General features: G+C 50.5%; 1 protein-coding gene across 6 annotated transcripts in view; it reads left to right on the forward strand.

Annotated features, from left to right (window-relative positions):
- Nucleotides 1–628: 628 nt before the first annotated feature.
- LOC102383381 (ER degradation-enhancing alpha-mannosidase-like protein 3) overlaps nt 629–13,983 on the forward strand; it is a 22,017-nt gene continuing 8,662 nt past the window's right edge. For 4 of the 6 annotated variants that reach the window (XM_014523406.2, XM_025212769.1, XM_014523407.2 and 1 more), the window contains exons 1-10: nt 629–1,229; nt 3,155–3,255; nt 4,817–4,856; nt 7,085–7,197; nt 7,648–7,801; nt 8,455–8,589; nt 10,899–11,004; nt 11,308–11,405; nt 12,348–12,473; nt 13,368–13,451. In XM_014523406.2, the coding sequence (XP_014378892.1) occupies nt 1,200–1,229; nt 3,155–3,255; nt 4,817–4,856; nt 7,085–7,197; nt 7,648–7,801; nt 8,455–8,589; nt 10,899–11,004; nt 11,308–11,405; nt 12,348–12,473; nt 13,368–13,451 (987 nt within the window). In that variant the 5' untranslated portion in view covers nt 629–1,199. The other 2 variants (XM_025212771.1, XM_025212770.1) reach the window with 2 other exon arrangements.

The raw sequence follows: 13,983 nt of genomic DNA on the forward strand, positions 1-13,983 counted from the left end.
GCGGCAGCTCAGGGAGGAGCGGAGCCCCCCGGGCCGGGGCCGGGACCTGAGCGCGAGCCCGCCTCGTGTGTGCACGCGTGTGCTGTGCACGTGCGTGTCCGCCTGCTCGCACGTGGGCGCATGTTTCTCGTGCGAGGGGGTGCGTGCGCGCAGGTGCCCCTGGAAACGTCCCCACACCAGAGCGGCGCGCGGGAGCAGGCTGCCCGCGCTGTCGTGCCTTCCCGGGACCCGCACCGTTGCTTTCCGTCCGTCCCCGCGGCGATTATTTTGCGTTGCCCGAGCACGGTTTCGTGGCGTTCGGGAGCCCGGGCTGTGACGAGCGCAGCCTGACGGGATGGCGTGTGCCCCAAAGAGGTTAAAGTCCGAATGATGCAATGCGGCGGTTCCCCGTCGTGCCGCACGGCCACCACCGCTGGTGCACAGGCAGCTTGTCAGTGGCACGCGGTAACAGATGTATTATCGTTACTTTATCAGACGATCGTTTGCTGGTGGTACTCCAGGTGGCACCGAAACTCAAAGTTGCACTGAGAAATTTGCCGGCGGTACTTAAGGTCATATCGTTTTACGTCGGTGGCGCGCGACCTGTCAGAGTTGGGGAGCCGCCGATCTCAAATAACTCGGGGCCCGTGGTGAAAAATAAAAAGTTTGCAGCGCGTCGGCTCTAAAAACGTACAAAGCCGTATGGCTGTGTCTGTTGAGCGGCATGTTTTGTCTGGCACGGTGACATCCTATGTGTTTGTTGCTGGCGGAGACATAGAGAAGTTGGGCTGGAAGGGATCTCTAGAGGTCATCTAGCGTCTAGTCCAAGCCCCCCTGCCTGAGGCAGGATCAGCCCTGTCCAAACCGCCCCAGACAACCATAATCTAAGTTCTGCGCGATGCTGCCGTCAGCCCTGATGCAACATAGACCTAACACCCTAACCTGCCACACGTAAAGGACACTCCTGTCTAGATTGCCTTTCTTTTCTATGACTAGTTGGGCAGGGGGTCAATACCTCAGCGCCAGCTTAATAAACTGCTCTGAATATGGGGCCGTGTTTGCTGCTGGATATTTATTGTCATGTTTCTTGGAGCAGGGATCAGAGGAGTTTCATTAAATAGGCTGAACAGTAGATCCACGGCTGCTGCTTTAAGTAGTTTTGCGCCTTTGGCTTCCCGCTGTCATTCTGCTGTTCTCTTTCCAGGGACCAGGTCGTGGAGATGTTTGACCATGCGTATGGCAGCTACATGGTATGTAATTTGTCTTCTGCCCCCATTCATGCGTCCATGGGGACAACTCTTGATTCTGTATGAAATCAGTTTTTATGTGAGGTCTCTCTGTTTTCGCTAACTTGTCATAGGGCTGGGACTGTTCCACAGCTGCAGGGAGGGGGTGGGAATAAAAACAATTTGGCAGTCTGTGTGTGACAAGAAAACGATCCCTGCAAAGTGAGAGCTCAGGAAACCTCACTGAGGCACGTCCACACCCTCTCTGCACTGGTTTTAGTTTCCTGCCAGGGCTAGCTGGGAATATTCAGTCACAGCCCCAATGCTAGGAGAGCTGAATGACATGCAAGGGGTGAAGACTGTGTGCCTGGCATAAGTTTCAAGCAGCCCACCGTTTCTGCTTATCTTGGCTGTTTGTATTCCACCTTTGAGTGTTTCCTTCATGAACATAATAACCAAAATAGCTGCCCTTTTTCCTCATTCTGTAAATGAATGCTAAGACTGTACCAAGGAAAATCCTGCATGGAAACAGCCTTGGCCACCATGCTGGCTCTGGCTGCACTGCATGCCACCCCAGCAGACTTCCAAGCAGAGCAGGGAGCCATTCTGTCATGCTGTGTTTACAATATGGGCCAGCAGGCTGTGGTACAACTCTCCCCCTGAGCAAGGGAGAACTTACTAGTCATGCGAGTTTCCCCAGTCAAAATGGTTGGTGGGGTGGGTATGTGTGGGGGGGATTCTGATCACAATTCTTACTGACCCCTTTTTTGGCTGTGCCCATTGTTTTGGTATGTATGTATTTTAGTCAGCAAGCAGAACTGGGAGTCAGATGAATTGCATTCTTCTAGCTCTGCTGTTAATTGGTCATGTGTTTCTTAGCTGCTTTTGGGATACAAACGGTAAGAGCTAAAGGGCCAAAATCTAGAAATCTTGACACCTAATGCCCAATTTAGGCCAAATCCCATTGATGTAGGAACATTGGGCCCCAACACGTTTGCAAAGTCCTTGAGAGCCTTGTTGGCAAGTGCTTTTGAATTTTCCCAGTAGTGTTCTCTAGGGTCTAAACCAGTGGTTCCCAAACTTTTTTTTTTTTTTTTTTGGTGACCCCAGATCCGGGGTCATGCCCCCCCCCCCTGCCGCTGATTCACTCATGCCCGGCAGTGCCAGCAGAGCCCGGGCTGGGATCGCGGTGGGCAGTGGCAGTGAGAGCCGCATGGACTGTGCCCCAAAAGAGCCCCGCAGGCAGGAAGGGCAGACCCCCTGTGACCCTGATTTGGGTCACGCCCCAAGGTTGGGAGCCACTGGTCTAGACCTTATTGGGGATGGTGATCCCTCACGGTTGAGCATGATCACTCCCACGGGTAAAGTGAGTGGTTGTAAATGAGTCTGTTTGTTGAAGGCCAGGAGGGCTGATCCTAGAGCCACACTTTTACTAGAGAGAGGAATGAATGTCTGGCTGACCTAGCTGGTTGTTTGCATTGCTTTGTATACAGCAGACAGAAGTTGATAAGGAATGTGTAAGCTATTTTTTCCATGCTCTAAGGCAGGGGTTCCCAAACTTTTTCTTATTGTGAACCCCCTTCCAGACTTACCAGCTGCCCGTGTACCCCTACGAGCATATGTTTTATATTTTAACGCCTTAAATGCCAATGATTATAATGAAAATTTAAATCTGCCATTACACAATTTCTCCAGAGATTGTACCACCCAGAGATTGTTGCATACCCCCAGGGGTACGCATTTCACAGTTTAGGAACCTCTGCTCTAAGGCAAGATGCATTTCATTTGGAACAGGACTGGCAAGAAGCCTAGTTAGCTTCAAAAGCAGCCAATTTTAGAAATCAGAAGCTCAGTGTTTACTCTTTGTCAAACATTTCCAGGTCCTGAAGGAGCTGTCAGCAGTTTTCAGTTGAATCTTTCTTTTGTGCTCATTCCCCTCTCTTCTGCAGAAGTATGCATATCCTGCAGATGAGCTGATGCCTTTGAGCTGTCGGGGTCGAGTGCGGGGCCTAGAGCCAAGTCGTGGAGATATCGATGATGCTCTTGGCAAGTGAGTGTGCAAGACGGCTCTCCCCAGATCTTCCATTTGCCCTGCAGGCCAGAGAGTGACTATTAGGGGCAGGATGTGCGAAATAAATATGCAGACCTACAGTTGTCCTCCCGTTCCTAGGCCACTAGGAAAGTTTCTGTGATCTCCTGGGTAAGTCTGTCACGGTCTAGCTTATGGGTGTCACAGATACAGCTCACAGGCTGGATCTGGCTTGTGGAGCCCTGTGATCCAGCCTGTGGGTCTCAGGTCACCCCTGCATGCTGCATGTGGTATGGGCTGGCTCCCTGCAGCAAATGGAGCCAAATGGCCATGTGTTCCATGCAGCAAATGGAGCCAGTCTGGCATGTGCTGCATCCAGTGCTGTGGGTGCTGTTCGCAGCACAGGGAGCCAGTCTGGAGCATGTACTGCATCTAGATCACACTAAGAGGACTCAAAGACCATCCCCACACACCAGAGCCAGCTCACAGGCCAGCTGTATGTGAAAGCCCCAGACCAGGGCCAGTGCATGCTGCATGAGGTGCCTTCTCTGGACCAGCCCTGTGAGCTGGCTTGGGTGTCTGGAGCTCGTCTGTTTGTCTGTTCCAGCCTGCAGACTGGCCCCATGCCCCTCATCCAACCCATGGGGCTGAATAAGTTTGGCACCCCTGCTCTAGGTAATCAATTAGGATAGCAGTCTGGAAATTAAGGCTGCAGGATTCCATAGCAAGCTCATGTGCTAGAGCTTGTTGTCATGACTCCAAGACCCAAGGCACTGCACTTTTCTGTGCCTGTTTCTGCATCTGTCAAATAAGGGGTGACATTTGCTTTACTTGGGTACCATGAGGCTGGAATCCCATATATTTGTAAATTGCTTTGAGCTCAACTGTTGAAGAGGTCTCACAAAGTGGGCAGCAGAGGTGCCAGTTGTAATGTCACTTGTCATAAAGTGCATTTTCTTCATGACTGCAGAGCTGGAGAATCAGAGCTGGTTTGGTCATAATACTGGGTTTTACATGAAGAATTGCACCAAAAATGAAAATGTGCTTTATTTAATGTGACAGTGGCTCTCAAAATGTTTAATGGAAAACCATAAGCCAAACTTCAGGTTTGGGCAACTGTTTGAGGGTTTGGTCAAAACATTACGGTTTTCTTCTTTATTTCTTCCATCTAAGGTCTGAAAGCTTTGCTGAAAATGGGCACTTCCTAAGCAGTAGCTGCAGTGCATGAAAGAGCTCTTTTTCAATCAAAGAAAAAATGGCAACCTGCTCTTTCTAGGATGGAAAGGGCCAGATTTGCAAAACTCTTTGAATATTTGTGCAACTCAGAGAAGCACCCAGTGCTTTTGACTCTGGCCTTTGTGGCTGCACACAGAGGTGGCCCCTTATGCACGCAGTGGTGTACAGTGGCAGCAACTATGCAAATAAATGCGCATGGATACAAGCACTTCTATTTTAGGGAGCAAGTGCCAGGGTCTGAAAATCTCCCTTAGTGTGATCCATTAAGTCTCCAAGATCCTCTTTCCACGATCTAATTTTCACTGTGATTCAAAGTATACCTTCTGCTCTGCATTTAAATCTGTAGGTTTTCCCTCACGCTGATTGACACCTTGGATACTCTCGTGGTAAGTCAGTGATCTCCTTCTTGTGTCAGAGCTGTTGACCAAGGTGGGGGTGATGTTTGCATTTAGGCAGCAATATCTGTCAAGATCAGGACCGGGTTCCTAATGCACAGGGTTTACAGTCGTGCCTGTGCAATGGACTGTATGTTTCCCTCTGCTATTCTGGCTTTTTACAAATGGGCTGAAATGTGCCTGTAAAGTTATAGGACCTTCCTCATGTCCATTGTGGGAGACCTTGGGGTTTAAGCATGAATAAAATGTGCTTAGCAGTGAAAGTGTTGTTGGGTGTCCTCTGCTTTCATGGTTTGTTTCGTCTTCAGGTTTTGATGATAAAACAGCACTTGATAGAGGCAGTGGAATCTGCACACGAGCTTTAATCAGATTTCTTTTGAGACCAGCTTGTCTAAAAACACTGGAGCCCAGGCCCTAACTGGTCCCAAGCCACCAGATTGTACCAAAACTCAGAATCATAGGGTTACAGCACCTTCACATGGGCCAGAACTCCTTGGTTATGGCCCAGCTGCTGCCTGTAGATCCTCAGGCAAGTTCCTTTCACTTTGCTTTTCCTTGCTGGAAAAGTAGGGATGATGAATATGATCTATTTGTAGAATTCTGACCTCTGTGTATGGCTGCAGGGGATACATGTAAGTGAGCTGTGTATTCAAAAGCACTGCAGCTAAAGCCAAATAACCTTTTATTTTAATATGTAGAAGTCTGGCTGGTGGTAGGGGATGCCTTTCCATATACATCTTAGGCTTCTCAGGGCGGGGGCTGTCTCGCACTATATGCAGTACCCTGCACTGTGAGAATGTTGGGCTTACAAATAATAATCCTGACACACATCTTCAGTAACCCGTTCATTTGTCTTGTTGTTTCTTTCTTCTTTGATGCACCTTCTTTAGGCAGTCTTTCTCCTTGCAGTAGTTTACCATCTTTATGTTTCTTGTTCAGTTAACACTTGTTCTCTCAGATGTTCCTTCTGCTGCCTCATGGGACCCAGATGCTAGGTTGATTGACACATTAGAGAGGAATGCATGACACGTTTTCCCTCCTGTGCCACTGCTTTTCTGGAACCTTTTGTTTCTCCCCTCATTATTTCCTGTTTATTCCTCATCCTATTGCTTGTATGCCATGGTCCTAGTTAACTGAGCTGCCTTATTGTATTGCTGGTATTAACTTTTGCTACACAATCACTGTTAGCATTCATAATAATTTATTGGCAACCAATTATGTTTATGGGGGTAACAAGTAGGAGCTGCCATTGTGTGCCAGGTCCTTGTTTGTGCCAGGTGCTGTACAAGCTCAAAACAGAAAGGATAGTCCCTGTCCCAAAGAGCTGACATTCATTCTTCCACTTCCCTGAAAAGCCACAGATGCAGACAACTTTCCTCTTATTTTACTTGCTCATACTGATTTGCCAGTATGGCTGACCCTGAGCACTGAAATATAGTGAAGCAAACCAAAAACATCCTGGGGCTGGGGCTTTGAGCCTTTTAAGGAATAGCTGGTTCAGGTGTTTAAGCTTGCTTAACACCCAGGAGAGGGCTAACGTAGTCACCTAAGGATTGCAAGACGTAGAATAAAGTCCTGCTCAGACAGACACAGATTTCCTTTATGAGCTTGTGCAGGGTGCCTGGTCTCTCTGGGCTTTAGTCGCCCATCTGTACCATGCAGGTGATAGCACATTTCTCCTTCACAAGGTTGGCGGGAGGATAAGTGCAGAAAAGATCAAGTAATGGAGGCCACATCAGTTTTTAAACTAGAGAGATTCATTTGCTGGATTAAGGAAAGACCCAGCTCTGCCTGAAATCAAAGCCTGAAATGGGCGTATTGCAAAGCAAGCAAGCAAGCTCAGTCAGGAGTGAATTGTGAATTGCTCTTCTGACTTTATTTGCATTCTCCTTGACAGTCTGCTAAGGGTGTTACAGGCCTAACAAGATCAACCTCTCTCCCTTAAGACCTTGCAGTCTAAATAGCTATCATTCAGGCAAGAGAAGTAGTGAGCAGCCAGTGACATATGGGCTGTTGGTCAGTCAGGGCTGAGGGGGAACAACAGATGGGCTGTTGCTTGAGAGATTTCAGCAGGGAGAGTGGCCAGTCATAATGGGATACAGGGTTATACAGGGTTTAGCAGAATATAGGACAAAGGGGTTGGTGCAGCACTTATGGGGGTGATAGGCAGTGAAAAAGCCTCAGATCACTGACCTGAGTCTCAACCCTTCCCCACCCAGGTCCTTAACAAGCTGGACGAGTTTGAGGATGCCGTGCGGAAGGTGGTGCTGGACGTGCGGCTGGACAATGACGTGGTTGTCTCTGTGTTTGAAACTAACATCCGCGTGCTGGGGTGAATGTGGGCATTGGATGGGCAGAGTAAAGACCTATTGCTCAGTGCCATTGGAACTGTGGTGCATGGCAGGTGTTGTCCCTCCTGCTTCATTCATCCTTTAGAATATTGTTCCAGTGCCTTGGGTCCCCAAATAGCTCCTTGCCCTTCCCCCCCTCCAAACTCCTTCAGCTCAGGGACTGTGCTGGATGCCTAGTGGGACTCTGCTCCATGAATGCTCTGAGTGGGTGGTATCTGGGGGCCAAGAAAGGGCCACTGAGGGCAGAGTGAAGGTTGCTTGCTGTGTAAGAAATAGTCTAGTGATGGGTGGATATACAGGGGATTGAGAGCAGGGACAGACGTTCTGGGCACCAAGGAGGCCCAACTGGTTCATAAATGGGCTTTCTTACTGCAACGTTTGCAAGAACCTCTAAAAAGCCTTACCTGACCTCTTTCCCCCTTTCCCTGCAGGGGTCTCCTAGGGGGTCACATCATGGCCGACATGTTGAAGGTGCAAGGTGAACGATTGCAGTGGTATAAAGATGAGCTCTTGCACTTGGCTCGGGACCTGGGGTACCGTCTCTTGCCTGCTTTCAACACCACCAGTGGACTGCCCTACCCCAGGGTAAGGTGGATTGGATGGTCTTAACTGGCATGTTTGGGGCTGAAGCTTTGCACAGAGTGACCCTAATAGGGCATTGCTAAGGCCTGCAGCATTCAGAGCCCTATGTGGGGCCCCAGAGGCTGTGCTCCGGAGCTTCAGGCTGAATGTTACCACCCTTGACAAACTGGCTTTGTGAGTGAGAAGTCGGGGAATGGTGTTGACCTCTCCCAGCAGCCTGGAAATTACAGCATTCCCTGTGTGAGCGAAAGGAGGTCAAAGTCCTCCCTTCAGCAGTTGCCCTGTGGTGCTTTGAGTATTGCATCAGGTGTTAGGCACTTCAAATTCTTGCTGCAATATGTAACATTTGCTCCTTGTGGAGGGACTTTCAGATAACTGTACTTATTCAAAGCCTTTCTGCCCTGTGTGGATGATGGAGGTCCCTTGAGGTGAGCAGGTGCTCCAGATCTTGCTAGGATGCACATGCTTCTGGCTGGCTGTTGGGTGTCCTCTGCCCCAGAGGTGGCTGTGGTTTGGCAGTGCTGCATGCAGGTGCTTTGCAGAGTACCACAGAAAGGAAGATGCTGGGCAAGGGAAGTAATCTTGTTGCTGTGTGTGGGATAGTGTGAATGAGAGCATCTAGCAACAGTGAATGCATGGGATGTCTTCCCAACCAGGTGAACCTGAGGTATGGAGTCCTGAGCCCGAATTCCCGGACGGGCACAGAGCTGGACACCTGCACGGCCTGTGCTGGCACCATGATTTTGGAGTTTGCTGCCCTCAGCCGCCTGACGCAAGAGACAGTGTTTGAAGTAAGTGATTTGGAGTGGGGAAAAATGAATCGCATTTGGTTCCCGAGTTATTATGGAGACCCCGGGGAGCCCTTGCAGGTTCTTTGCACAGGATCAGCAGTGCCTCTTCACAGGCCATGCTGGCCACTGGTTCACCTGAATGTGAGCAAAGGCTGTGATACCCCTAAGGGAGTGGACACTACACTGTTAGCCCACCCCCCCAGGTGCTACTGCAGCCTTTCACTCTGTGTTGTCTGGATTGGACTTGATACATTTTCTCGTGTCCCATTTCCATGTCTTGCGGCCATCCTTTCTGCATCAGGCAGGGCAGAGTTGGTGCTGCTGTGCCAATTAATTGTTGATAGAATCCTGCCTGAATCAGCTCTGCAATTCCCTTCCTCCAGAGTCTCTCAAAGGCAAAATGGGTACAATGGAAGACTGATAGCTGCCAGTCTGTCCATCTAAGCAGCCATTTCACTGAGCTGCACACTCTCTGGCTTGCTCTCTTCTTCCTGGCCCCACATAGTCTCCCTCTGTTGGCTGGCTAAGCAGCTAGCTTCAAACAAACACCAGAGAAGTGGCCAGAGAATGCCTGATCCATGTGCTGCTGGTTTAGAGTGCTTTGCTGGTAAGTGGGAGAAATGCAGGGTCAATCTCCCCCTGGGCAGGGTGGGCCTAGATCTTGGGTCTCCTGCTTCCTGGGCAAGTGCCTTTCTCACTCAGCAGTTGAGGCTACAACGTGGCATCCTCCTCCAGCATCTAACATCTGTTAGTTATTGGGTTTCTGGCCTGCTGTGTGGCTGCACGAGTTGGGTACACTTGTGTGTTTGGAATGGGCATGTAGATATAGGTGTGTAACTGCCAGCCAGTGTATTGTACTTACCCACTCTGCCCTCACTTGTGTACTCCTCCACAGTGAAGGGGAAATAGGTTTGCTTAGCTGGAAGGCTGCCATTTAGGTGTGCCAAGGGAAATGGAATCCTGCCCTAAGTGACTTGCTCGGGGTCTTGCAGGATGTCAGTGGCAGGGCAAAGGGTTGCACTGAGTTTTGTCAGGTCCAGACCCCTTGGTCTGTCCTTCCTGCCCAGTGGCCTGATTGTGTGAGTAATATGACCCCCTGGATGTGGACAGAAATAATGTTTGAGACGTTTCCCAGTGAATTGTGTTTGGAAATCCATAAAAAAGGGAACATTGCAGCTCTTGTGCAGGCTGTCCTCTCCCCCACCCCAGGTGCCCCAGCTGGAACCTTTCAAAATTGAAGCCACAGCTTTACAGCAGGGGGGCGCTAAGAGGGGTGGAGGACATCTCTGGAAATGTCAGCCGGGGCAGAGGGAGAAGAGGAGGGGTTAGCAGTGGGCACTTCAGGATTTTGACACTCCAGCCCTAGTCCTCTCTGCCTAGCTTCTCCACCTCTCACTGGAGAGGTGAGGTAGAGGAGACTGGGACTGAAAAGCCTGGGACTGAAGAGCCTGATACCAGTGGTGGTGGTGGGCCCCAGTTGCTGGAGCAGCTGGGACCTGTGGCTATGAAATCTGCAGCTGTCACTCAATCTGCTGACTGTCCACTGCCTCTCCAGGCACAGAGGGGGAGGGAGTGTGCAGCACTGTGGGACTGTGGAGCATCTATGGGTCCCCTGTTCCCCTATATCAGGAGCGGACAAAGTCTAGCCCACGGGTCAGATAGGGCTCATGGCGGACTCCATTTCCCAGCAGCCCCTGATCATATTGCTGCAGCCAGTTTCCATGGAGAAGAGACAGTATCCTGACAGCATAAAGCCAGGGTTTCCATGGAGACCAGCCCCAGCAGCACTGGCAGGGCATGTTCCAGGGCTGGGATCTTGCGACTGTGACAGCATGGTCCGGAGCCAGGGCAGAGCTGTGATCCACTGCCCACAAGCCCCAGGCCTGGAGCAGGATCCACTGCAAGATCCCAGCCCTGCCCTGGAACAGCTCCGCACCCTGCCAGTGATGCTGGGTCCAGTCTCTGTGGAAACCCTGGCTGCAGCAGTGCAGGCAGGGACTGCTGGGAGAAGGAGTCCAGTTACCTACTGGATCTGCCATTTTGCCCATCTTTGCCCTACATACATGACAGGAGTTGAAATGCTTTAAAATAGCACCTAATTTAAGGAGGTGTCATTTTGGAGCACTTCAGCTGCTTTTGGAATGGCTCAAAAGGCAAGTTGATTTGAAGGCGTTAGAAATGTTTCAGTTGTTCTGTCCCTGGTGTGTTGTATGATGGGACGAGGTGAGAGGTGGAGAGAGCGACTTGTCACCTGCACATGAAGTGAGTGAATTCTCTCTCTGTGTCCATTCCTTCTGCCCCGTTTTCAGGACACCGCCCGGAGAGCACTGGATGTCCTCTGGGAGAAGCGTCAGAAAGGGAACAACCTGGTGGGCACGGTCATCAACATTCACAACGGAGACTGGGTCCGGAGGGGTAAGCAAATCACAGGCTTGGGGCTGGATGCTCAAATGATTCCAGGCTCCTGGACCTGCCTGGAGCAGAGATGTACTGACCACTGTCACTCACCTCTGCTCTGTAGGTTGTGGGCTTCTCTTTGTGGGTTAGGGGAGCATGGGATAATGCATAAAGACCCTCCCCTCCTGGAGGAAAATTAACCCTTTCTGACAACATCCTACTCTTCACACTGCCAGCTGGCTAGCTGGGTGATACTTGGCAGAGTAGGCAGTTCTGGGTAAGGGGCCCGTATTCTGCGTAATGTGATGTTTTTTCCCTTAGACAGTGGGGTCGGTGCTGGGATAGACTCATACTATGAGTACCTCATGAAGGCGTATATCCTGCTTGGAGATGACACCTATCTGGACAGGTTCAATGCAGTAAGTACACAGCCTACCAGTTGTTTTTTTTTTTTTTTTGGCTCCCTGTGGAGTCTTGCCCTTGCCCTACCATCTGCCTGTTCTGATTGGAAAGTCTGGTCTTGGGTCATGAAGCCAGCCTGACCCAGGTATGAAAGTCCCATTGCAGTACAGCCCATCTGCAGCGCCTGCCTTTCACATGAACGCCTGCTGCCACTAGGGGACATGGGATGAATCCAATTGCTTGTGCTCTGCAGCAAGCAGGAAGCAAAGGTGGCAGCGTTCCAGGGACACAGCAGGGGGTGAGAGTTGGCCAGCCGGCCCCCCAGCACCTCCTCATCCATCTCTGCTGGTAGAAACTTGTGGCCAGGTCTGGGGGAAGTGCGTTTCTTCCTTCTCCAGTCTCCCACAGACTTATAGCTGCTTGCTTTCTAGTGAATGCCTTTTCAGGGCCTGCATGGCTGGTTGACAGGGGAGAGAGCTTGGCATCCTCTGTGAGATAAATGGCAGGGAGGTTTGTGCAGCATTCATAGTCCTTTGTGTGTATTAGTCTGCGGCTGCCAGCAAACTCCTCCATTGGCTAATAACTACATGGGGACTGAAATGAACTGTGTGTGGCAGTGGGCCCAAAGGTGAAGATGTTTACTAGGAGACAGCTGCTCCCTGGTCAGTTCAACTAGGGTCATTTTGAGGAGTGTGAGAAATGCCTGGAGGCGCCCCCAGTGTGTCCTGTGCCTGACATACATGCACCTGCATAACGGAAATGAGACTCCAGGGGGAATCGTCACTTAGTTCTTGGAAATTAGTGGTGCACCTAACTGAGCAGTTGCATTCATAACTAATTATTTGTATATGGGGTTTGTAAACCTTTCAGTACCTTGCTGACTCTCGGTGGACTGATAAAGAGTTCATTCCTGCTGTTCAGCTAACTCAGAGAGTGTGTGTGTGTGTGTGTCTCAACAGCATTACGTGGCCATAATGAAGTACATCAGCCAGCCTCCTCTCCTGCTCAATGTCCATATGCACAACCCCACTGTCAGCATTCGGAGTTGGATGGACTCCCTCTTGGCTTTCTTCCCTGGGCTCCAGGTAATGCTGTGGGTATGGCAGGTGGGTTTATACTGTGCAGCGTGGGGTTTTGCCAGGTAAAGACAAACTGTTGACTCTGACAGGGCTCTGTTCAGATGTTTCATGGGTTTCACTTTGACTGGCACAGAGAAGGGGCAGAAATAAGACTGGCAACGATGGTTTGATTATAAAAATACCTCACTTTGGGGTGAGGATGGGATTGTGACCCTCTGATCATGGTGAGGAGGAAAAATAGTGTGCAGCTTTGGCTGGGACACAGCTGTGGGCATCCTGAGTCTGGTCTGTGGGATACTGAGAATACTGAGGGGAAATGAGTTGCTGGGGTCTTGAGCCAGCTTCTTGTAGAAGAGGATTTGCACCACAAACCCTGCCCTCTGCGCCATGTGCCCAGTGCCTTGCGCCTGACCCCCACTTTCTTTCGACCTATGAGAGGGAGGTTTGGGGTCCCAAGAAATGGTGGGTCAACGCTGGAGGCCTTTCAGTGTCTCCTCCTCACATTGGTCCTTTCAGGGAAACATTGCCTTGCCGTAGATGAGCAGTGCACACAGTTGATGAGCTGCTGATAGTGACATGTGTGACATATCTTCTGCAATTGCTAAAATTGCTAGGAAGCTTGTGGAGTGGTGGATTATTTTTAGGTGCATTACTTGAGTGCCTAGGAGCCCCAAGTCATAGAACAGGAACCTATAGCTCCGGGCATCAAGCAAATGCTGGACCAAAATATGGCAAGTTGGTTCCTGTGGTAAAGGTGCTTCATAGGGTAGATCCTGTGCACCTGTGGGACACAGACTGCACCTGCTATGACCCAGAAGCATTTCTGAGACCTCTGTTTCCTCTGAGAACATTCTTATGTCTGTCTCTGTGTGTATGGTGAGAAAAGGGCTTGTCTCCTAGGTGCTGAGAGGGGATTTGAAGCCTGCTATCGAGACGCATGAGATGCTGTACCAGGTCACCAAGCAGCACAAGTTCCTCCCTGAGGTGAGCATGTGAGCAGCGCCACAAGTCTGTTCTGCCTTTGGTCTGTGGGTGTTCAGCGTTCTGGCCAACCGTACCTGCCACAGGGGAGGCATCTTTCCCTGTGTTCTAATGTTGTAACCCAGACGTTTCCTTTCTGCCATGGGGAGTGAGTGACTGGCTTGGCTGGTGAAGGCTGTGAAAGGATTATGAACCCCCAGGAGACAGCCAGATGGGGAGGAAAACAGGTGTGGTATTCCAGCTCCCTCTGTGGGTGCCAGTGGCCCATGGCTCAGGCTCTTGAACTTGCATCATCTCTTCAGCTTCCATAAAAAGGATTAGAAACAAGGTCCCCAGTCCACTGATGAGCACAGACTACCACTGACCTTAGTGGGTGTAGAGGAAGCCCTTTGTGTAGCAGGGGATCCATGGGTCTTGTTTGTGCTTTTAACTGTTGCACCATCTGAGCGGGACTCCTAACAGCCTCCTCATGTCTCCAGGATTGAAGTGTCTGAAGGGTGCTCCCAGGTTCTGGGATGCAGGCCTCCTAGGGAAA

This window comes from Alligator sinensis, unplaced genomic scaffold (assembly GCF_000455745.1).
Source record: "Alligator sinensis unplaced genomic scaffold, ASM45574v1 scaffold323_1, whole genome shotgun sequence".
Lineage (NCBI taxonomy): Eukaryota > Metazoa > Chordata > Crocodylia > Alligatoridae > Alligator > Alligator sinensis.